The following is a 24,716-nucleotide window of genomic DNA, read 5'->3' as shown; positions in this document are numbered from 1 at the left end:
CCACAGCTCAACCTTTCTCTTCCTCCTTTTCCTCTGTTAATGACCTCAGCTCCATCATCGCCCAGCTACAATGCTGCCTGCGTATTACCTCTCTCTTCTCATCCGAGAGCCGTTGTTTTGTATAAACACGCTAAAATTAGCTTCACGTTTCACTCAATTAATTGCTTCAGCGGGGACACACCTGTGCAATCAGCACTCAGACACCGTGGGATGGATGCGGTCTCCTTTAACCTGTTGGCTGCTCACAGCTGTTCCTAATGTCTCCCTGGGGTGGGGAGCGATGAAGGCGGATGCGAGTGCAGATACCAAGATACCATTTGGCGCCACATGTGTGTGAATTGGACCATGTCGTGTTTTCAGGAGAAATGTGACCCTGAGGGTTAGGGCGCTGAGGGCTCATTTTATGGGGCACTGTGAAATCAGGGGTTTTCACCACAAAAAGTTGCAGGGGGGCTTTTATCATTGTTTGGTGCCACTTGGGGGTGAATCGGACAACTTTGGGGTTTTGGCAAAACTGTGACTTCACAGTCACAGGGAACAGAGTTAGGGAACAGACGGATCGTTTTGTTAGAGCGCCGAGGGCTCATTTTGTGGGGCGCTGTGAAATGAGGGGTTTACTCCACCAAACATGGCATGGGGCCTTTTTCCTACATTTGGCACCACTTGGAAGTCAATCGGACAATGTTGGGTTTTCGTCGAAAAACCAGTGCTCAGGTTAGAGCACCGAGGGCTCATTTTGAGGGGTGCCGTGAAATGAGAGGTTTTCACCACAAAAAGTTGCAGGGGGGCTTTTACCATTGTTTGGCACTGCTTGGGAGTGAATCAGACTGCATGAATGCCCTGATAATACCCTCCAATATAGGGATGTCCTATTCAACAACAACGCGGGTGGCGCTGTGGGTTAAACCACAGAGCCTAGGACTTGCCTATCAGAAGGTCGATGGTTTGAATCCCCATGACGGGGTGAGCTCCCGTTGCTCGGTCCCTGATACTGCCAACCTAGCAGTTCGAAAGCACGAAGTGCAAGTATATAAATAGGTACCACTCTGGTGGGAAGGTAAACTGTGTTTCCGTGCGCTGCTCTGGTTTGCCAGAAGCAGCTTAGTCATGCTGGCCACATGACCCGGAAGTTGTACAGCAGCTCCCTCGGCCAATAAAGCGAGATGAGCGCCAGAACCCCAGAGTCGTTCACGACTGGACCTAACGGTCAGGGGTCCCTTTACTTTTACCTATTCAACAACAACATTTATACCCCATCCATCTGACTGGGTTGCCCCAGCCACTCTAGGCAGCTTCCAACATATATAAAAACATAGTAAAATATTAAACATTTAAAAAATCTTCCCTATTATACAGGGCTGCCTTCAGATGTCTTCTAAAGTTGTATAGTTATTTATCTCCTTGGCTTGGGAGTTGTATAACTCCACACCATTTCTCTGATGAAAATAGGGACATCTTAAGGAAAAGTGGGACGTTCCAGGACCAAATCAGAAACTGGGACGGCTTATGTAAATCTGGGACTGCACTTGGAAAACAGGGACACTTGAATATCCGCTGAGTGTTTGGATATCTGTATTGGAAGCCTCTGAGGTCTTATTTTGCTTCTGGATAGAAGACATGAAATGGAGTAGACACAGAATGGGAGATCTGTGGCTATGGGTGGATGATGGGGGTTGAAGTTCCTCAACATCCAGAGGGCCACAGTTTCCCTATCCTGGGCAAAGACTTTTGTATTTCCCAAGTTTGTTTCCTTGACCCTTCAGTCGCCAGCTTCATCTGTATTAGCTCTGCCTCCTGCTGCTGATTCTTAGCTTGCTCTGCAATTGCCCAGCCCAGCCCTACTCAAGAACCACACTGGTTGGGGTTCTGCTGGAGTTGTAGTCCAAAATATCTGGTGGGCACCAAGTTGCCAAAGGTTGCATTAGGTTTTCCAGACACCATTTCTTGTGTGGCATGAAAGAACCAGAAAGGGCTTTGCTATCCTTGGGCTCCATCTCTCCAGGGCCTCCTAGGTATTTGAGATGCTGGAAGTGTCTGAGGGTAGCTGTTAATTAAAGCCACTGTGGATAACGGGCAGCGTAAGGTTGGTGGCAGGGCTGAGAGTGATTTTTCATCTTGCCAGTGCCTCTGCCTTGTCCCGCTAAGCTACTTCCAACCCTGGGTGCTAATGAATGTTACTCACACTTCCTGAAATGTGTGGGAAGCGCTGTCCTCCTGTTCGACAGAGAAGTCCTGACTCTGTTCCCCTCGGGGGGGCATGTAGCTCTGCTGGAAATCAGTAAGGATGTCCTTGAAGGAGAACGGTGATGCAGCCAGGTGAAAGCTGGGAAGACACTCTGTCTGAAGGAGATACTCTGTGCAAAGTGAAAGCTCGCATCTTCTTGTATCATGAGATGTCTTACCAGAGGAAGGGCAGGCAACCTCAGTCTCCAGGCTCAAATCTGCCTGTCCAGACCTCTGGTCACCTCCCCTCAAAAAAGATAGTGTAGATTTGAGAAAGGGCAATCCAAACGATCAGCAGGGTACAGCATTTGGGGTTTTTCAGTTTAGATCAGGGTCTCCCAAACTTGCGTCTTCGGCTGTTTTGGGAATACAGTGGTACCTCTGATGCGAACGGGATCCGTTCCGGAGCCCCATTTGCATCCAGAGTAGAACGCAACCTGCTTCTGCGCATGCGTGGGTTGCGATTCATCGCTTCTGCGCATGCACGTGACATCATTTTGAGCATCTGCGCATGCACGAGCGGCGAAACCCGGAAGTAACACGTTCCGTTACTTCCAGGTCGCCGCGGAGCGTAACCCGCAAATGCTCAACCTGAAGCATATTTAACCTGAGGTATGACTGTACAACTCCCATCATCCCTAGCTAGCAAGACAGGGATGGTGGGAATTTTAGTCTGAAAATAGCTGGAGACTCAAGTTTGGCAAACACCGGTTTAGAGGAAAGGTGAAGCAACATGATAGAAATTTATAAAATCCTATACAGGATGGAGAAAAGTAGATAGGGGAAATTTTTTCTCCATCTCTCATAATACTAGCTGAAAAGGTAAAGGACCCCTGGATGGTTAAGTCTAATCAAAGGTGACTATGGGGTTGCGGCAACTCATCTCGCTTTCAGGCCAAGGAGCCAGCGTCTGTCCATAGACAGCTTTCTGGGTCATGTGGCCAGCAGGACTAAACCGCTTCTGGCGCAACGGGACACCATGATGGAAGCCAGAGCGCACAGAAATGCTGTTTACCTTCCCGCCACAGCGGTACCTATTTAGAAGAAGAAGAAGAGGAGTTTGGACTTGATATCCCGCCTTTTGCTCCCCTTAAGGAGTCTCAAAGCAGCTAACAATCTCCTTTCCCTTCCTCCCCCACAACACCCGCCCTGTGGAATGCCCTCCCACCAGATGTCAAAGAGAAAAACAACTACCGGACTTTTAGAAGACATCTGAAGGCAGCCTTGTTTAGGGAAGCTTTTAATGTTTAATAGGTTCTTGTATTTTAATATTCTGTTGGTAGCCGCCCAGATTGGCTGGGGAAACCCAGCCAGTTGGGTGGGGTATAAATATTATTATTATTATTATTATTATTATTATTATTATTATTATTTGGACTAGAACCTGGGAGACCAGAGTTCAATTCCTCACTTGGCTATGATGCTTATGACTGTAACCCACCCACCAGCTGCTGCAACAATCTCCTTCCAACTTTTGAGAGGTTGGTGGTCCAGCCCACTGAAGGGGGGGAGGCTGAGGGATCCGGCCCACTGGTGGAATCCAGTTCCCAGTCCCTGGGATATAGCAAAGGTGTTTGAAAGCTTCAGGAGAGTATCTCCTTTGAGCCTCCAAACAGCACTGGAAGGCCCCTGTTCAGTGTGGCTGGAGCCCCAAACAGGAGAGAAGGGGATACGCTGCAATATTTTGTTGCAGCTCCCCACTGGTTTGTTCCAGGTGTTTTCATCACTGCATCTTCCCTGACATGGAAAGGCTCAGCTTGCTCTGGAAATGAGGGTGGGTGGGTCAGGGGCGAGACATGAGAGGCCTGCAAAATGAATACACACACTTACACAATCAATAGAGAGCAGTGTCAAAATCACTCTTGCAATTTCAGAGTAGTTACAAACATTTCTGAAAGGCCATCAAGCTCTCAAGGCAGAGCCAGTTAAATTCCTTTTCCCGGACTGTCCATCAACTCAACTGTCGGCTGCCAGCAACTGCCTAGCTTGTACAACTCTTTTTGGGAGCTTTCAAACAAACTTGCAGAGCTTGCATTTTGCAAGCAGGGGGAAAAAAACCCCAATCGCTGAGCATCCTTAAATGCCTCTAAATGAAGCAAATCAGAGCAAAGGTAACTTATTTGTTTTTGTTTGTTTCTTTCTTTTTGGCTTAGCATGTTGGGCACATCACACTTACCCTGACATAAATAGGTTTTATATTTCATTATCTGTGCCAGAGGATAAATGCTGCACACATTTCCTAAGGGAAGAAGCTGGTGTAAGGCTGCCTCTCTAACATAGCTGGCTTCATCACTAACTTAGAGATGGAGCAATCACAGCTCTGTGTATCATGGTGCAAGGGCTAAGAGCCACAGGACCTGAACTTTTCTCCAGTTTGTCTTTTGCTAAAACAGGACTTTTTTATGGTCCATAAACTAAATTACATCCACACTGGATGTGTGAAGTGTTTGGCTTTAGAAGCCGGGGGACTGTAGTTTGTTAAGGGTGCTGGGAATTGTAGCTCTGTGAAGGGGTAAACTACAGTTCACAGGGAAGTTTGGTTGGGACTGTTAGTTATAAAGGTAAAGGGACCCCTGACCATTAGGTCCAGTCGTGGCCAACTCTGGGGTTGCGGCGCTCATCTCGCTTTATTGGCTGAGGGAGCCGGCGTACAGCTTCCGGGCCATGTGGCCAGCATGACTAAGCCGCTTCTGGCAAACCAGAGTAGCGCACGGAAACGCCGTTTACCTTCCCGCCAGAGTGGTACCTATTTATCTACTTGCACTTTGACGTGTTTTTGAACTGCTAGGTGGGCAAGAGCAGGGACTGAACAATGGGAGCTCACCCCATCGTGGGGATTCAAACCGCCAACCTTTTGATCGGCAAGTCCTAGGCTCTGTGGTTTAACCCACAGCGCCACCCGCGTCCCTGTTAGTATAAATGTACTTTAAAGGTGGATGTAAGATAAGGCTGGATGTAAGATAAAGGTGGATGTAAGATAAAGGCTAAAGGCTAAAAGAGGTTCCATCAATGTTTTTTGATGACCTGGGGACTACCAACGACAAAAAACAAGTTCAAAAATGTGTTCTGTTTGTGGAAACTGCTTGAAAAAATTAATGTGTGCAGAGGTTGTTTGGGTTTTTTTAATGCAAAGTGATCTGCAACTGAACTTAAATGTTTAGGTAAAATGAGAAACGGAGGGAAGTGAAAAATACACCCTCCCTACTTATTAGGTCAAATACAAAGTGACCACAGATGAGAAATATGAAGTGTCCCATCCCAAACTCCTCCCTGATCACACCGGAGAGGAAACATTTAACGCAGGGAAATAGAGGAAACCAATGTGTGCCGCCTCCAGATCTTGGTGGACTGCAACTCACACCACCCCCAGAGATGAGGGGGGAAATCAATTTGCATCTAAAACAGCACCAGATTTGCACTTCCTGCAACATGAGAACCAACCCTGAACTATCCTTTGAAATTGCACACATCCAGATTTTGCAGTGCGGTTCTGCCATAAGAGACTACAAAAATGCAAATATCGGGGAAAGCATATATATACAATATGATCCCTGGACGGTTAAGTCCAGTCAAAGGCAACTATAGGGTTGCGGCGCTCATCTCGCTTTCAGGCCAAGGGAGCAGGCATTTGTCTACAGATAGCTTTCCGGGTCATGTGGCCAACATGACTAAACCGCTTCAGAACACCTTGATGGAAACCAGAGCGCACGGAAACACCATTTACCTTCCTGCCACAATGGTACCTATTTTTCTACTTACACTGGTGTGCTTTCGAACTGCTGGGTTGGCAGGAGCTGAGACAGAGCAACGGGAGCTCAACCCACCGTGGAGATTTGAACTGCCAACCTTCCGATCAGCAAGGCCAGGAGGCTCAGCGGCTTAGACTACAGAGACGCCCACATCCTAAATGTGTGTGTGCTTGCGCGTACATACATTTATGTATGAAAATAAAATGTGTGCATTAGTAAAAAAGAAGAAGTGTTTATTACAGTAATTTGTACTAGAACACTGAAGAAATTCCAGGAGGATCTTTTTAAAGGAAGAAATCGGCAATTCGCTGAAGAAATGTAGAGAACTGAATGTATGGATTAGGAAAGAAGCAAAACAGAGAAGTGAAATTGACAGGTTCTTCCATGGCTAGCCAGGGATTAAGGCCGTTGTGGACCGAAACAATTTGGAGGACACCAAGGCCACATTCACACCATACATCTGAGAGAGAAACAGGCGGTTTAAGAAAATCCTTTTTAATGCAATATTTATTAACAATGCAATACAAGCCCACGTGAACAAGACTTGACACCATGCAGGCTAAAATCCCATATCTAAAATAAATACATGGAGGTGAAGGGGAGGCTGGGCTCTGCCCGGCAACCAGCTTCCGCCTGGGAGTTATGGCAATGATAATATCCCATTAAAGAGTAATATAAATTAGAGTGCGGTTAAATAATACAGCAGCGGTGAGACTTCCCGGATCCCCAGCAGTTTCTGCCCGAGGGCCAGGCAGGGGCGTGAATGTTCGTGCTCCTTCCTACAACACCTAAGTCCGCGTGGCTACATTGTGCAGGGGATGTCAAAAGTCTCAGCATGAAAATCAGTGGCAGGCAAGATTCTCCCATCACTGCAGCATCTTCCTGGTGGGAGGGGACTGCAGGAGGCACCGAGGCGACGCATTTTCCTCCTTTGGCTCCTCGGTGGCATCCAGCAACTGCTGCATGTAACAGGACGTGCCAAGCAACACGTGACCCGTCGCTTGCATGGTGAAGAGGGTCCAGCGTAGAGCTTCCCTGGGGGGTGGGAGAGAGAGAGAGGAGCCTTGTCAAAGATTCGACTTGCATTAAGGTAGGATTCTGAACAGGAGAGAGATATCAGTGTTCTGAGCAGGTTTGCACAGTGGTGGAGCAAGCCAATCGGGCACCTTGGGTGGCGCACGTGCCCTGCGCCCAGGGGCGGGGCCAGCTGCCCACTGAGCAGGGTGATCCAGGGCAGGACTCTCCGCGGGGCCAGTGTGGTGTAGTGGTTAAGAGCGGTGGACTCGTAATATGGTGAACTGGGTTCGCTTCCCTGCTCCTCCACATGCAGCTGCTGGGTGACCTTGGGCTAGTCACACTTCTCTGAAATCTCTCAGCCTCACTCACCTCACAGAGTATTTGTTGGGAGAGAGGGAAGAAGGGAAAGGAGATTCTTAGCCGCTTTGAGACTCCTTAAAGGGAAAGGGGACCCCTGACCATTAGGTCCAGCCGTGTCTGACTCTGGGGTTGCGGCACTCATCTCAATTTATTTGCCGAGGGAGCCGGCGTACAGCTTCCGGGTCATGTGGCCAGCATGCCTAAGCTGTTTCTGGCGAACCAGAGCAGCACACGGAAACGCCGTTTACCTTGCTGCTGGAGCGGTACCTATTTATCTACTTGCACTTTGACATGCTTTCGAACTGCTAGGTGGGCAGGAGCAGGGACTGAGCAACAGGAGCTCACCCCGTCGCGGGGATTCGAACCACCGACCTTCTGATTGAGAAGTCCTAGGCTCAGTGGTTTAACCCACAGTACCACCTTTGAGACTCCTTAGGGTAGTGATAAAGCGGGATATCAAATCCAAACTCTTCTTCTCTTCATCTTCCAAGGTGTCTGCCTGCCTCCTCCCACTCAGTTGCCCTACAGCTGGGGGGGGGGGGGTCGGCAGGCGGACTGTTTGGGGCAGAGCGGAGCCTGCGGGCGCCCAAGCCACCGTGTCACTCCCGGGAGAGACGTGTGGCTCGGGCGTGCTGCAGGCCCCACGGTGAGTGCCATCCGGCATTTTGTCACCCCCCTCAGTGGTGACAGTCGGGGTAGCCCGCCCCCACCGCACACCCCTTCCTCTGCCCCTGGGTATGCATGCTCAGGACACAGTTTTATGCTTCAAGGGCAAATCTATTTTTGCAACTGGGCAGGGAAGGCAATGCCACTGTCCTTAATGATCACCCCATGCTTGAGCAACTGGAAGCAGCGGTAGTGGTGGTGGCGGCAGCGGCTACGTTCCCATTAGCTACTGGTTTTCTGAAATGCTACAGGAGGACAATGATTTGGCTAAAATTGGGAAGGGGCAGTGGGTTTTACTGATAGCTCAAATGTTTGAACGAGAGAATGTTCGCTCACTTTATATTAATGTGATCTGATATGTGGATGCAGCTTGAGCCCCCTGTTAAGGGGGAGAAATGCAATATAAAATTGGAATCTAAAAGCAAGTTGTCTGCAAAACAGTTAATACCCACATCAATGGGTGAACCCAACTATTCCAGTTTCTAATTTATCCCAGTCTTCAATTCTCCAAATTTCACATTATTTTGCATTTTTTTTAAAGGGTCCTCACGAAAATCCATCAGCGAATTCCATTTTGTATTCAGGTGCTTATTTGCAATTTTGCCCAGCATACACTTTTACAATGCAATTTTCTCATTTTCAGTATTATATGCATTTTTAGGCAGACTTTACCCTAGTAGTATGCTTTTTTCTTTTTTCTTTTTCTTTTTACACCTTGCTTGCCTGGAGGACAGCACTACAAAAAGTGTGAATTTTGCAGAAAGATTGCATTTCGGTCCACACATTTCAGTTCCAGAAGTGTGAATTAGATAGGTTTGTCTTTAATGTGAACTGTATTGAATTTCTCCTCCATTAGTAGGTCTAATTCAGTTGAGCTGAGAGACAGACTGATACTCACATCATTATCCTCTTGGCCCCATAGCACTGTACATCATAAGACATGCTGTACGTCCCATAAAGCGTGGCCTTGACATTCAGGCAGCCAATGAAGTCCCGAGGGTCGGTCTTGTAGAGGTCAAAGGTTACACAGGCCACGTCAATCCTGCGCCGGGGCTTGTGGGACAGAGAGAGCTGGTAGCCTGCTGTCTGCCAGGAAACAAAGAAAAGTAGGCTTACAATAGGCCTTGTATACTTAAAAGTGTACCAGTGAAGTCTCCAGGGGCAGCCCCATATGTAAAGCATTGCAGTAGTCTAAACATGTTGTGCACATTAAAATAGTAAACATCATTTGCTTAATCCAAAGTCAGAGAAAAAAATGGACCAACTTTGACCCTAAATAGTTTCTTTTAGACGGAATCTGCGTTGCTTAGACCAGGTGTCACCAACCTTTTGAGGCCTACGGGCACATTTGGATTTTTGAGCAGCTGCAGTAACCCCCCCCCATCACCTCTTTCTCTCTCTCCCTTTTCCACAGATCACCTCACCAAAGATGCAGAAAAAGGGCGCCCTTCGTTTCCCAAGCGACCTGGGAAGACTTGTTTCCAGTAGAATTTGCTACGCCTCAAGAAAGCACATAGAGTTGGAAGAGAAAATGGGATAGAGACTGTCACTTTCCCCCAACTACAGTCATACCTCATGTTACGTCCGCTTCATGTTACGTTCTTTCAGGTTACGTCCTGCGGCAACCCGGAAGTACTGGAAAGGGTTACTTCCGGGTTTCGCCACTTGCGCATGCACCGAAGCGCAAAATGACATCACGTGCATGCGCAGAAGCAGTGAATTGCAACCCGCGCACGCGCTGCGGGTTGCATTCTTTTCATGCTGCGAATGGGCCTCCAGAATGGATCCAGTTCACAACCAGAGGGCCTGCAGCGTGCCTGAGCCACACATCTCTCCTGAGGGGGAGGCTGCGGGCGGACTGCCTGCAAGCTCCACGCTGATGGGCTTGCCTCTGCCCACCACCTCAGCTGCCCTACAGCTGAGAGGGAGGTTGCGGAGAGGCTCCATGCAGCGCGCTCTGCCTTGGCTTGCCCCGCCCCCATTGGCAGCTCGCCCTGCCCCTGGCTTCAGGGCATGCGCGCCACCCCAGGTACCCAAGTGGCTAGCTATGCCACTGGGAGGAAGACCTCAGGAGTGCCAAGCTTAGACCCCGTAACACGTGAGAGATAAAGGTCTATGCACACACCTTTCAGCCTAGCAGAACACGTTCACCATGGAAACCCCTATCCAGGTCCTACCAGCAGAGGGCTTAGCCCACTGGCTCACCTTGGCTGGGCGCCATGTCTGTCCTTTGGTCAACACCAGCAAGACCGTCCCATCCTCCAGAGTCTGGAAGAACTCCTCTGTCTCGACGGTGGTGCCATCTTCATCCAGGACAATGGAGATGTTGCCTGCTAAGAGTAGGGCACTGCGTACCTAGAGAGAAAGCACCGGGTTCAAATTCCACCTGTCCCCTCAACCCATCCCACCTTGCTTCTGGCAGAGGGCTCCTAGAATCGCTCACCTTCTCGTGGAGATCCCTCAGGCTGTCGGCCATGATCCCCTTGCGGATGGTGCGGTCGCAGTTGCTGACTCGGTAAGGCCGGGCTTGAGGAGTGTTGGCTGACACACACCTGGATGGATGGATGGAATCCATCAAATGTTGGTTTCTCAGTTGGTTCCCCAGTTTTAAGGGCCACTAGCCACCTCACTGCACCGGTTGGAGGTTTTTGAATGATAGCCAATGCTTGTAGTACTCAGAGTAGACCTATTAAACTGAATGGGCACGACTAACTTGAGTGCATTCATTCCAATGGATCTGCTCCAAGTAAAGGTTAGCTGGATAGAACCCATCATGTAAATCACCTTGAGTTGGTTGTTTAGAAGGCAATTAATAAGTTGATGGACTACGCCAAATTGGCAAAAGTGACGGGTAAAATCAGAAACCAGGGAGATGAAAACTTTAATAAGGAATGGGGAAAATTTATAATTTATCTTGGAGAACACTGTAAACAATTAAAAACATTAGCAAGATTGTGACAACACTTGTAACAAGAACTAAGGATATGATGGAGGTTTTTTAAAAGAAAAATGGAGGACAATATAAGATGCAACAGAAAGAGGCTACAAGATAACTCACGGGGGCAGGGGGGAGGGAAGTCCAAGGATTCAGGGAATCCTATATTTTTGTGATGTTAACTCATATTTGAATGTAAACTTTAATTGTAAAACTATACACACACACACACACACACACACGATACGATATCTTTACTGTCATTGTCCCATACAGAACAACGGAATTGAAAAATCTACATAAGACATTCAACAAGCCTGCTATCCCAGCTATCCCAACCTGATTAGCCCCCTAAAAACTCTGAACTCCATTTTTAAAGACAATATACTCCCATATAGACTCCTTACAATGTGTTTAAAACCAAAACTGCATTTAGGTAGAAAGTGTTTCTCAGGCGGCTAGTCCTAGTCTTTATAACCCCGTACCTTCTTCCAGAAGGCAGAAGCTGAAAGAGATCATTTCTGGGGTGCACACTATCCTGCACTATCTCTGCAGCTTTCTTATGGCACCTGGAAGCATAGATTTGATCCAAGGTGGGAAGAGTGCACTCAGTTATCCTCTCCGTAGTCTTTACAACCCTGGACAGCATTGTTTTTTCCCTGACCGTGCAGCTCCCAAAGCACACACACAGACCATAAATTAATACACTCTCCACAGTACAATGGTAAAATGCCATCAACAGGTCCTTTGAGACATTGTTTTTCCGGAGGATTCTCAGAAAATATAACCTCATATATATGAAGGCAATTAATAAATTAATGGTAATATTGTGGGTAAGGAGGAGCAGGAAGTTAAACTGATCATGAATATTCATCAGCATTTTAGCATGCATTTATTATTGCATTTATAGCCCCCCCCCCCACCAGCTCAAGGCAGTCACAGCTAACCACCCTCAGTCGCAAGGACTGCCCTGCAGGTACTTACTTGGTGAGCGACCGAGGGGATAGCAAGCACAGAGACTTCTTTGCGTAGTCCATCCTTGAGAAAGGGTGAATTTTTTGGTCCAAACTGCAGGGAGAGAGAAAGCTTGGTTAATAGAGCTCTGTTGGAAGCTGCCTCTCATGGGAGTCTTTTAAGCTTGATATTGCCCACACTGATTGGCAGCATCTCTCCGGAGTTTGAGGCAGGCGTGTCTCCCAGTCCTAACTGGAGATGCCAGTAATTGAACTGGGCATATTATGCATGCAAAGCAGATGTTCTGCCACCCCTTTGCATTGTCCCCTTTTAGAGGGTGTAGTGTACAGCCCTGCCAGCAGCATTAAGGATTGGTGTCACCAGTCCTCTTAGGCCCCATGCACACTATATATTTAAAGCAATATGATACAACTTCAAACAGTGACAGCTTCCCCCAAGGAATTCTGGGAGATGTAGTTTGTTAAGGGTGTGGGCAGTTGCTAGGAGACCGCTATTGCCCTCACAGAGCTACAATTGCTAGAGTGATTTGACAATCCAGCCCTGTTTCCAATAAACTTTGGGGCTTGAAGACTGGGGAGGGAAAGAGCCCTCGAACAGCTCTTAACAAAACACAGTTCCCAGAATCCTTTCTGGAAAGCAATGACTGGGGGTCATCACACTGTTAGATGACTGACAGGTGGATGGCCCTGCCCACCTGTCAAACCTGGCCCACAGGGATGGGGAGATAAAGGCATGACTCTCCAGGCAAAGAGGCCCGCCATCTGTGTATCAAAATATTATCTGGGCCATCCAAGAGAAAACAGATAAATATGAAAATCAGTAGACCTAACATTCATATTAGGGATGCAAGTGGCACTGTGGGTTAAACCACAGAGCCTAGGACTTGCCGATCAGAAGGTCGGCGGTTCTAATCCCTGTGACAGGGTGAGCTCCCATTGCTCGGGCCCTGCTCCTGCCAACCCAGCAGTTCGAAAGCACGTCAAAGTGCAAGCAGATAAATAGGTACCACTCCGGCGGGAAGGTAAACGGCATTTCCGTATGCTGCTCTGGTTTGCCAGAAGCGGCTTAGTCATGCTGGCCACGACCCGGAAGCTGTACGCCGGCTCCCTCGGCCAGTAAAGCGAGATGAGCACCGCAACCCCAGAGTCGGCCACGACTAGACCTAATGGTCAGGGGTCCCTTTACCTTTTTAACATTCATATTAATACAGGATGTCAATTTGAAAAGCAATTCCTCTCCAGCATAAGGTGCTGGCCAATGCAGCAACCCTTTGTTTCAGGAAGTACAGTGGTAACTCGGGTTAAGAACTTAATTCGTTCTGGAGGTCCGTTCTTAACCTGAAACTGTTCTTAACCTGAAGCACCACTTTCGCTAATAGGGCCTCCCGCTGCCGCGCCGCAAAGTTCTTAACCCGAGTTACTATTTCTGGGTTAGCGGAGTCTGTAACCTGAAGCATCTGTAATCTGAATTGTCTGTAACCTGAAGCGTCTGTAACCTGAAGCGTCTGTAACCTGAAGCGTCTGTAACCTGAGGTACCACTGTACACAAGATGGTAAATCCAAAGAGGGAGAACTCAGAGCAGCAGGAAAAAATACAGTAATATAAGGTAAGAAACCAAGGCCAATCCAGTGTTTTAGTGGGGCAGGTTTTTAGAGTGTAGTGTTCAAAAGAATGCAGCAACTAGACCTTCCCAGTTGAAAGACAGCCTGCTGTGCCCCTAACGTTGCACCCCCAATTAACCTGCGCGTTCCAGGAGGAGAAGATTATTGGTACAGCAAAGAGTTCTTGCCAATTGCAGAGAAGACGTGGAAGTCTCATGATAAGGCAGCTCATAAATTGGGACGGTTGGGGAGGGAAGGGACATGATGTTCCAGCCCCAAGTAGAAACGTTGGCAGCTGCCCTATAATGAGTCAGACCAGCAGTTCATCAAGCTTAGTGTTGTCTACACTGACTGGCAGCTGCTCTCAAGGGTTTCAGGCAGGGAACATTCAATCCTGAATGCAAAGCAGATGCTCTACCATTGAGCTACAGCCCTTCGACTAAGAATAAATCAAGATTCTAGTCCTTATGGGTCTATAAAAAAACCCCAACAGAAATGAAGTAAACAGGAAGCTGCCCGGTACTGGGTTAGCCCATTGGCCCATCTAGCTCATTGTTGTCTACACTGACTGGCAGCAGCTTTCTAGGGTTTCAGGCAGGGGACATTCCCAGCCCCACCTGTTTATTTGTATGTAGCTGAAGCCATTGCAAAAAACACAAAATTCATAGATCAGAATAAAATACAGTTTTGCAAAACTTAACGGGAGAAAAAGAAATCAAGATAACAAACTTTTTATAAAAGAATGGAAATGGTTTGTTGAATGTTTACAGATAAATTGTAAACAGATAAAAATACCTGCAGTATATATTTAAAGAAAATAAATAAATGAGTAAGTTAAGTTAATTTGGATATGCAGAAGATATTAAAAAAATTTTTAAGGCACCACAGAAAGAGGGTGAAGGAAGTCAAGTTTTAAAATGTCAAAATGATTGTAAAATCAGCGAAATGTATATATCTGAAAAGTATTTAATTTTTTTAAAAAAGAATAAAATATACAGTTAAAATAATGTTTAAAATCAGGCATTATGTCAGAGAAAGAGTTTGCTCCCCTGAAAAAAATTAACTCAGTATCCCCCCAAACTTTCCTCCTTAAAATTGCTGCTCTAAAGACAGAACGGGTCCCTTTTTCAGAAAGGGGGGGGGGCATGGACGGACGGACCTGTTTCTTAGTAAAAAGTTACTCAGATACCCAATTGATCTGTCAACCGACTGACTTAAATCTTTGCACAGGGCTGCCTATAAGCCCTTGTAGATTGGGAAAACCACTAAGTACTGAGGTGAATCTTCAGGCAAACCAGTAAGTACTGGGGTGAATCTTCAGGCACACAACCTACCTGGAGAGACTTGAGGTTTGAACCTGTTGTACGAAGCAGATGCTCTATTTCCCAGTAAGCTATAAAACCCGTTCCCCAAAAATAAACTTTCTAGTCCTTAAGGTTAAAAAGAAAAGACCTGAATGAAATAGGAATCTGCCTGATCTGGAGATGCCAGGATTTGAACCTGGGACCCTTCTGCATGCAAGGCAGATGCTGTGCCTCTGAGCTTCCTCACCTTAATAATATAACTGGCTCTGCTGTCTGGCATGAGGCTGACAGACGACCCACAGTCAAGCAACGCCCGTGGCCTTTTACTTACTTTCACCAGCTGCTCTGCCAGCGCTACTGGATTTTGTCCCAGTGCCCTCTCTGTTTATAGAAGCAAAGAACACCGTCTGCCCTTTGAACAGGGACAGGGTGGGGCTGCCAAAAGGGACAGAGTGTCTGCCAGCCTCACCAGCCCAGTTGCGTCAGGTGGCAAGGAACAGCAGCGGTTGGGCAATCGGGCCAGATTGCTGGGCACTGAGCAGTGTCACCCAATTCTGGGGGCGGGGAGAAAGGAGAGTCATCATGATGACTCAGATCCTGTTATGCCAACAAAGCCTGAATGAATGAATGAATGAATGAATGAATGAATGAATGAATGAACCATTGGCCCATCTAGCTCAGTAATGTCTACACTGACTGGCAGCAGCTCTCCAAGGTTTCATGCAAAGAGTCTCTGTCAGTCCCACCTGATGGGACCTTCTGCATGCGAATTCTGATGCTCCAAGTCATGGCATTAAATAAGTTCCTTGTGGTTCTAAAATAAAGGGGTGATTTTAAATTGGAAGCCATTGGCCCATCTAGCTCAGTAATGTCTACACTGACTGGCAGCAGCTCTACATGAAAGGAGAGTCTCTCTCAGTCCCACCTGATGGGACCTTCTGCATGCAAATTCTGATGCTCCAAGTCATAGCATCAAATAGGTTCCGTGTGGTTCTAAAATAAAGGGGTGATTTTAAATTGAAAGCCATTGGCCCATCTAGCTCAGTAATGTCTACACTGACTGGCAGCGGCTTTCCAGGGCTTCAGGCAGGGGGACACTCGCAGGCATATCTGCAGATTGAACCTGGGGCCTTCCGAGTACAAAGCAGATGTTCAACCATTAGGCTCTGGCCCTTCTCCTAAAACCAAAGCAAGATTCTAGTCCTCGTGCTTCAGAATAAAGGGATGATTGAAGCGAGAAACTGCTTTATACCAAGTCTAACCATTGGACTGTTTAGCTGAGTGTTGCCTACAAGGACTAGGAGAGGCTGTCCGGGCTTTGAGGCAGGGGGTCCCTCCCAACCCCACCTGGGGATTGAACCTGGGACCTTCTTTGTGCAAAGTAGATGCTCTGCCACTGAGCTATAACCCTTTCCCAGCAGAGCAGAAGGAATCCTAAGGTCATATAGGGCTTATTCTTCCGCTCTTTCCAGGCACAGCCCATGCTTTAAAGATCCATGTCTAAGCATCCTCCCCCCCCCTCCAGAAATTTCCAATGAAACCCTGCTCTTTAAAGCTCAATTGGAGCAAATTGCAATCTGAAGAAAACTCAAATTGACGTTTGCTCTGATTGAGCACTAAAGAGCGGGTTTTCCTGGGCAAACCAACCAACCAGTCTGACATGGAGCTTTTAAGCACAGTCCTGTGCCTGGAAAGAGCAGGGCAAAAGCTAAATGTGGATAATCCCTTAGTCCAGAACTGTGGCATAAATTACCCGAGTGGCCATTCCTGCACTTGGCTACACAGCACATCTGGAGTCCCAGAGCTGAGGAGAGCCACAAAATCACAGGAGAGGTGAGACTGGATGGAGCCAGTTGCCCATTTTTCCAGTCCTAAATTCAGCCCTCCACATTCTCATCTCAGTTTGCAATGGAGGGGAAAATCATCATGAAAATTCAGCAGCATTTTCATGCCAACTTCTGTTAATATGCACATTATTGTATGCAAAGCATAGTATGCAATGGGGAACGTTATTGTATAAAACTCTCCTAAAGCAATTTAAAATGCTATTTCCACTAATATTGCATTTGCGCGTCCGCGCGCGCGCACACACACACACACACACACACACACAATTTATCACAGCATGTGCCTTTTTGTACTTATTCCTAGGCTGAAGAATCACATTGCAAAATTCAAAGGCGGATGAATTTCAAAGGGCAGCTATGTCTTGCATAGCATATTAATTTGGAAACTGTGAGTTGGGGAAGTTTGCTTTCAAATGCAAACTGGATTAAACCTCCCCTGCCAGGAATCAGTAGTGCAAAAGCGCTGCCCCCGCCCCCGAGCATGATTTGCCCACAAAAACCTAGATTCTGTCCTGCACATTATCATCTGAAGTTGCGGCAAATCATAGAGTTGGAAGGGACCCAAGAGTCATCTAGTCCAACCCCCTGCAATGCAGGAATCACAACTAAAGAATCCTTGACAGATGGCCATCTGACCTCTGCCACTGTATTCTGCTCTGGTCAGACCTCACCTGGAGTACTGTGTCCAGTTCTGGGCACCACAGTTCAAGAAGGACACTGGCAAACTGGAACGTGTCCAGAGGAGGGCAACCAAAATGGTCAAAGGCCTGGAAACGATGCCTTATGAGGAACGGCTAAGGGTGCTGGGCATGTTTAGCCTGGAGAAGAGGAGGTTAAGGGGTGATATGATAGCCATGTTCAAATATATAAAAGGATGTCACATAGAGGAGGGAGAAAGGTTGTTTTCTGCTGCTCCAGAGAAGCGGACACGGAGCAATGGATCCAAACTACAAGAAAGAAGATTCCACCTAAACATTAGGAAGAACTTCCTGACAGTAAGAGCTGTTCGACAGTGGAATTTGCTGCCAAGGAGTGTGGTGGAGTCTCCTTCTTTGGAGGTCTTTAAGCAGAGGCTTGACAACCATATGTCACGAGTGCTCTGGTGGTGTTTCCTGCTTGGCAGGGGGTTGGACTCGATGGCCCTTGTGGTCTCTTCCAACTCTATGATTCTAAAAACCTCCATTGAAGGAGAGTCCGCTGCCTTTGCTATAAGATTATTAAGTTTAAAACGGGCTACCTGCCCTACGGTCCTTACCTGCAGTCTCAGGTTGGTACAGGGTGCAGACTGAGACTTATCCCCTCACCAGCTCCTTGCAAGAATGAGACTTCTGTTTACACCCCAGAAAGCTGAATGCCCATCTCCAGATTACGAGAGCCAACCACTGGCTTTGATTTCAATATCCCTTCTCCACCCTCAAGACGTCAGCTCTTTCCTTCCCCGTCACAAGATGGCCGTGAACTCTGTACTCCTCAAACTTTAGCACAGATGCTATCACATGTTCACTTTCTCTATTCTCCCTGGTTTAGCAACAACTCTCTTCCACTAGCATCTTTTTTAAAAAAGAGTTTAATTAGAGTTTATAAAGAGAAAAACAAAACTTCAAAGGTCTTTTGTGCCCAGCATTAATCTGAATATGTTCACATGATGAAAAAGAGAAAGAAAGAAAAGTTAGAGAAATCAGAAAGCAGATAGAAAAGAGCTTAAAAGAGGAGATAGAAAAGATAAGGTTCAGAGAACTTCCAATTCTTAATCTGTCCACTATATATAAACATATTGATTGGCAGCTGCCTTTAAAAAATAAAATAAGAATAAAGGAAGAGTATATAAAGGCCTTAACAGCTTGGGACCAGTCTGCCTGAGAGATCACCTTACTTCGTAACCACTTCAACCGGTGGAACTGGTGTGATAACAGGTGCCACCTGTTCCGCAATTGTAAGAAATGCATATTTTAGTGTGGCAGCACCTACATTTTGGAACTCTCTGCCTATTGAGAGCAGACAGGGGCCTTCACTGTACTCTTTTCGGTGCCTGCCAAAACCATTTCTCTTTAGAAAAGCCTAGCCAGAGCTTTGTGAAGTTGACGCGCGTTTTCATCTCTTGTTCTTTTAACTTTTTGAAAGTCTCTATTATCGTTGCTATTTTTTTCTTATTGATAATACAATTGTTTTCTCTTTCTTGCAAACTGCTTTGAGGTTCTTCTTCTTCTTCTTACAATCCAGCAGGGCATGGGTTTTATGAAATAAATAAAATAAATGAAACTCCACGACGAATAAGAATACAGAATGCAGTGCTGGAACTGCAGCTCTTGTGCTAAGAACTAATAGCAAGTTTCTGGTCCTCATGGTATGAAAGAGATGCACTCATGCTTCCAAGGGTATTATCTCCCCATGTCCCAGAAGGTTTTGAGCAGTTTGGTGGCCAAAGCTCCAGCATTCTGCCCAATGTGTGACCACCAATACATGAGTTCTGCAAATTTCATGTGCTACACGGATCATCACCATAGCTGTCAACTTTTCTCTTTTCTTGCGAGGAATCCTATTCAGAATAAGGGAATTTCCCTTTAAAAAAGGGAAACGTTGACAGCTATGATCATCACACATATACAACGCCTGGATAAGGTTAATACCAGGTTGTTGGAAATACCCAATTGCAAGAAGAAGAAGAAGAAGAAGAAAAAGAAGAAGAAGAAGAAGACGTCCTTGCGTCAACTAGCCCACAGACTTGAAAACTTCAAAGTTACCAGCTTCTATAAATAATTTTATTATTATTATTATTTCAGTACACTAAAGTTTCTATATAAGACTAACTTAAAAGCAATTATAAAGTAAATGTCACAGTCATTGTAAGTAAATGTTAAAACACAGCAAGCCTGCTAAATCATACAAATTCCGTAACACAAATCAAGGCACTATAAAAAGGGCATATAATCGATAAGGCAGGGGAGGGGGACATTAAGTCATTATTTTGAGTTCTCTAAAGGGCAAGTGGAGGATACAGAAAAGCTAGGGGTGGAAGTTTTTAGCATTTTAGTGTATTTTTGGTCTCTGTGGAAGCCGCCCAGAGTGGAAACCCAGCCAGATGGGCTGGGTACAAATAATAAATTATTATTATTATTATTATTATTATTATTATTTATTATTATTTCAAAAAGTGGGTGGTGCTTTGTCCTGGATCTTAGGCAAGTCAATCAAAAAATTGGTTTTTAATAAATCAGAAAAAGCTCAAGAACTTTCAGGATGTCCCGGTTTTTACCTTTTTGAAATATGGGAACCCTGGGTCAGTCGGTCAGTCAGGTTATTGTGTTTTAGCAGACAGTCATTTTACACATGAAAAATGATATTATTATTATTATTATTATTATTATTATTATTATTATTATTGAGATTGACATTTCTGCTCCTTGACTTTTAAAGGATAATTCATTTCCCAGGGGGTGATCAGAGCTGAAACCCAGTAACATTTACAGGACACCATGCTGATTTCTGCTAGGCTCAGAGGTTGCAACTAACCCATGGTGAGGCTGCAAACCCCACCCATGACTAAATAAGGAGTTGAACCCAGGGCCTCCCCTATCCTGGTCTGCCACTACACCACATAATAAACAAATGCAGCCATGTTGGTTCACAACAGCAAGCTCTAAAGTTCACAGTACGGCAATATAGAACCAGTATGCCCTAGTGGTTAGAGCATGGGACCTAGGAAACCAGGGTTCAAATCTCCAGTCAGCCAAGAAGGCTCTCTTAAGCCAATTGCTACCTCCCAGCTTAGCCTACCTGTTTTTGTGGGGATTAAATGAGGAAGCGGAGAATCATTTAAGCCACCTTGAACTCTTTGGAGGAAAAGATTGGCTATAAAATGCAGTAAACAAAATAATTATAACAAAAATAATTGGGGTTTTTTAGGGCCAATCGTTAGAGCTTCCTCACGAGTGGAACAGATGCAGGCAGTTATAAGAATTCTAAGGTCTCAAATATAGATTAAATGTTCATAAATGTACAAGGCAAACACATACATAGGTATATAAACCACGTGTCTGAAATAGTAAAGGTAAAGGTAAAGGGACCCCTGACCATTAGGTCCAGTCGTGGCTGACTCTGGGGTTGCGGCGCTCATCTCGCTTTATTGGCCGAGGGAGCCGGCGTACAGCTTCCAGGTCATGTGGCCAGCATGACTAAACCGCTTCTGGCAAACCAGAGCAGCGCATGGAAACGCCGTTTACCTTCCCACCAGAGCAGTACCTATTTATCTACTTGCACTTTCACGTGCTTTCGAACTGCTAGGTTGGCAGGAGCAGGGACCGAGCAACAGGAGCTCACCCCGTTGCGGGGATTCAAACCGCCAACCTGTCTGAAATAGTACAGGAGAGAAATCCTGAAGCCATTTTGACTCTCCCAAATTGACCTCAAATATTTCATTGCAAGGAGGAAGGAAATGGGGAAAGCCTGCCCATTGTCTTTTGCTTGCAAATCCTGTCTCAAGGGTGTATTTGTGTATGAATAGGGTGAGCCTGTGTCCTGGGACTCAGGAACTAAAGTATTAACAGTCACAAAAGAATTGCCAGGCTGCCCAGGTAATGCAATCAATGACCATTATCAGGTATCCTGGCAGACAGGATTTCTGCTGTAGACCACCTCCTTCTGTGATGTATGTAGGATGCTTTAGGGAGGTGGTCTTGGGCTACAGGGTGGGCAATTTCAAAAGTCTATATAAGGGCTTGCACACCAATGTTCTGGGTTCCTCTCCTCCCTCTCTCCCTGCGTCAGGTGAGTGGGGGACCCCGTTGCAACAGTTTAATAAAGATCAGGCTTACTAGCCACTTTGCTTCTCAATATACAGTGGTACCTCTGGTTAAGTACTTAATTCGTTCTTAACCTGAAACTGTTCTTAACCTAAAGCACCACTTTAGCTAATGGTGCCACCGCACCGCCGGAGCATGATTTCTGTTCTCATTGTGAAGCAAAGTTCTTAACCCGAGGTACTATTTCTGGGTTAGCGGAGTCTGTAACCTGAAGCATATGTAACCTGAAGCATATGTAACCCGAGGTACCAGTGTACTCTGGTCGGCCTCTGTTATTTTCCCTTCCGATAGGTGACCCACTTAAGGACTCTATATGGGTTCTTGGATACCCCATAAGGGAAAAGGAGCAGTCCCCCGCTCCCTTATAACAAGGAAAGGATTGCACCTTTATTAAAGTTCTGGCAACCAGCCCCCAAATTCTTTAGCAACAAGCCCAGAAGTCAAAAGAAAAGCTTCTTTGCGGTCAGGAAGCAACGATAAGAACAAGAGGTCACTAGAGCTTAGCAAACCCACAAACCACCATGAATGACTCAGTCACAGCCTTTCAGTCACTTACCAGGCTTCCTGGTCCCAGGCAGAGAATATTTTGCTGATTACTTTTTAGGACAGAGGCTTGGCTTATATACCGGGACAAATCCCGCCTCCTCCAAGTTAAGCCAGCCTCCCATCCTATAGATACAAGCACTCTGGGGCGGGGCAAAACCAAGTTTGGCTCACAGTGGAAATGATTACTCCGAACTCTGTTTCCACACAGATATATCAGGATCAACCCCTTTTGGGAAGGCAGCGTAACTGTCCTCCAGTGGGAAGGAAGGAGCAGATTAAAGAAAGAAGCTGTGCGCAGGAGATGTTCTCACCTTCTTCAGATGCAGAGGGGTCTTGGACCTTTAAGAATTGCACACAAGGGTTGCGTCCGTTTAAGGAGATTGTTGTGCAGCAAGGCAGCCACAAAGACTGCCTGGAGGCACCTTAGTTCAACAATTTTGAACTGGCAAAATAAGCTTTTGAGAACTGGCGTCCACTTCTAAGGTGCATAGAGTGCATTGGTGTATATTTGTCAATGCGCTTTGTATTTCGTTGGGTGTGTTGGCAGGAACTGGTACACAGGGCTTTAAACAGGACACACACATATTCATATTGTGTGTGTGTGTGTACAGTGCTTTATTCTGGGGGGACGCATACAAACATATTGTGAACCTTTGTACTTTTGTCCATTTACTGTATTTATTTTCCCCATTCTGAACTATAAAATTGTGATTTTCTTGAGTCAAAATGAGAGTACCCCTAAACATTTTTTTTAGAAAAAAAGCACTGTGTGTGTAAACTTCCAGTATGAATTATTGCGATGCATTCTACGTGGGGCTGCCCTTGAAGACAACTGAGAAAATTCAATTGCAGCAGCCAGAATACTCGCCAGGGTTCCCTTTAGATCTTGCACAACCCCTGTTTTAAAACAGCGGCACTGGTGGCCAGTTCGTTTCCAGGCCCAATTCAAGGCAATGTAAGTGTTCTAATCCTGAAACGACTCAAATACCTGAAAGACAACCCACTTTCCTATGGACCTTCTCAGGTGCTAAGATCAGCACAAGGGGGCCTTCATGGTAATTTCCCCCCCACCCTTAACAGGTGCTGCTGTGGGTGAGGGCCTTCTCTGTGGTGGCCCCTAAGTTGTGGAACTCCCTCCTCACAGAGGTACTTTATGTAGCTTCTGGCGTTTGCTGAAGATGCACCTCTTTACCCTGGCATTTGATAAATGAGGAGTCTATTTTCAGGATCCACCTTGTTTATGTGAATGTTAAGTAGTTTTAAGCTGCTTTTAATATTGTGTTTTTAAATATTGCCTGGCATGCTCTGGTCCATGGGGTCGCGAAGAGTCGGACACGACTAAACGCCTAAACAACAAGTTTGGGGTCCCCCCCCCCCCATGGGCCAGTTATTTTTGGGCAGAAGTGTAAGGATTGCAGCCTAAATTAGAAAGAAAAGAGCCTAAAGGCTGCAATCCCTTACTCTTACTCATGAGAAAGTCCCATTGGACAAGGTGGGCTTTAGGCTGCAATGCTAGCCTCACTTCCCTGGGAGTAAATTCAATTGAATTCAGTAGGAATAAATTTATAGAGTACCTTAAAGAACAACGTTGGCAGGATTGATATAGCACATAGTTTAATATTTTTAAGGTTGAAAGTGGATATAAACAAAATGTGGATAAATGTAATTAGATGCAGTGGGAAAAGATATATATTTGAAACCAGGTGTGAGGCAGGAGAAGTCTGGGGATTCCAGGAATCCAATATTTGTCTTTTTTTAAATGTTTGAATGTAAATTAAATTTGAAAAAACCGAAGAAGAAGAAGAAGAAGAAGAAGAAGAAGAAGAAGAAGAAGAAGAAGAATTCAGTGGGTCTTACTTCTGAGTAGACATGGTTAGGCTGACAGCCTCAGTTCTAAGCAAATACACACAGGATTGCATTGGTGGGGTACCCACGTCCTCTTCAAAGTGCCCACACCTCTCAGCGTTAAAAAGAATGGTAAAGGCTCCCTCCCTCTTCAGATATTCAGCCCACGAGGTACAGTGGTACCTCGGGTTAAGTACTTAATTCGTTCTGGAGGTCCATTCTTAACCTGAAACTGTTCTTAACCTGAAGCACTTTAGCTAATGGGGCCTCTCACTGCCGCCGCATCGCCAGAGCACAATTTCTGTTCTCATCCTGAAGCAAAGTTCTTAACCCAAGGTACTATTTCTGGGTTAGCAGAGTCTGTAACCTGAAGCGTATGTAACCTGAAGAGTATTTAACCCGAGGTACCACTGTATAGTGGGACGTGGGTGGCGCTGTGGGTAAAACCTCAGCGCCTAGGACTTGCCGATCGCATGGTCGGCGGTTCGAATCCCCGCGGCGGGGTGCGCTCCCTTCGTTCGGTCCCAGCGCCTGCCAACCTAGCAATTCGAAAGCACTTCAAAGTGCAAGTAGATAAATAGGGACCGCTTACCAGCGGGAAGGTAAACGGCGTTCCATGTGCTGCGCTGGCTCGCCAGATGCAGCTTGTCACGCTGGCCACGTGACCCGGAAGTGTCTGCGGACAGCGCTGGCTCCTGGCCTATAGAGTGAGATGAGCGCACAAGCCTAGAGTCTGGCAAGACTGGCCCGTACGGGCAGGGGTACCTTTACCTTTACCACTGTATAGGAGGTTGGCCTGCTAGGCTGTTTTTTTGTGTGTGTTTTTTTGGCAACCCACACCCATCTTTC

At 46.3% G+C, this 24,716-nt stretch overlaps 2 protein-coding genes across 7 annotated transcripts in view; one reads left to right on the top strand and one right to left on the bottom strand.

The window, feature by feature from the left end:
• UQCR10 (ubiquinol-cytochrome c reductase, complex III subunit X) overlaps positions 1-24,716 on the top strand; it is a 433,107-nt gene that overhangs the window by 239,621 nt on the left and 168,770 nt on the right. The window lies entirely within an intron of this gene.
• On the bottom strand, positions 6,452-22,069 carry CIDEC (cell death inducing DFFA like effector c). Of its 6 annotated transcripts, XM_083417968.1 has the most exons (7): positions 17,933-18,092; positions 15,577-15,644; positions 11,935-12,018; positions 10,459-10,567; positions 10,221-10,370; positions 8,914-9,101; positions 6,452-7,007 (listed from the first exon to the last, which is right to left on the bottom strand). In XM_083417968.1, exons 3-7 carry the CDS (start codon positions 11,985-11,987, stop codon positions 6,839-6,841), a joined length of 669 nt encoding a protein of 222 aa, XP_083274094.1. In that variant the 5' UTR covers positions 11,988-12,018; positions 15,577-15,644; positions 17,933-18,092; the 3' UTR covers positions 6,452-6,838. The 6 variants fall into 6 exon arrangements, with proteins under 6 accessions (XP_083274094.1, XP_083274092.1, XP_083274090.1 ...); XM_083417966.1 differs by lacking the exons at positions 15,577-15,644; positions 17,933-18,092 and adding an exon at positions 22,033-22,069; XM_083417964.1 differs by lacking the exon at positions 15,577-15,644 and having other exon boundaries at positions 17,933-18,093.

The sequence above is a fragment of the Podarcis tiliguerta genome (genome assembly GCF_965153285.1).
Source record: "Podarcis tiliguerta genome assembly, chromosome: 16".
Classification (NCBI taxonomy): domain Eukaryota; kingdom Metazoa; phylum Chordata; class Lepidosauria; order Squamata; family Lacertidae; genus Podarcis; species Podarcis tiliguerta.
The sequence above is the reverse complement of the archived record's forward strand: the minus strand, read 5'-3'. Positions and strand labels throughout refer to the sequence as shown.

What these genes read in the sequence shown, in the direction of transcription:
- CIDEC (XM_083417966.1), bottom strand. Translation starts at nt 11,987, where the DNA reads ATGGACTACGCAAAGAAGTCTCTGTGCTTGCTATCCCCTCGGTCGCTC. An exon ending in AGACATGGCGCCCAGCCAAG is followed by an intron (nt 9,102 to 10,220) that starts GTGAGCCAGTGG and finishes GTTTCCTGGCAG; the next exon opens with ACAGCAGGCTACCAGCTCTC. An exon ending in GGGGCCAAGAGGATAATGAT is followed by an intron (nt 7,008 to 8,913) that starts GTGAGTATCAGT and finishes CCCACCCCCCAG; the next exon opens with GGAAGCTCTACGCTGGACCC.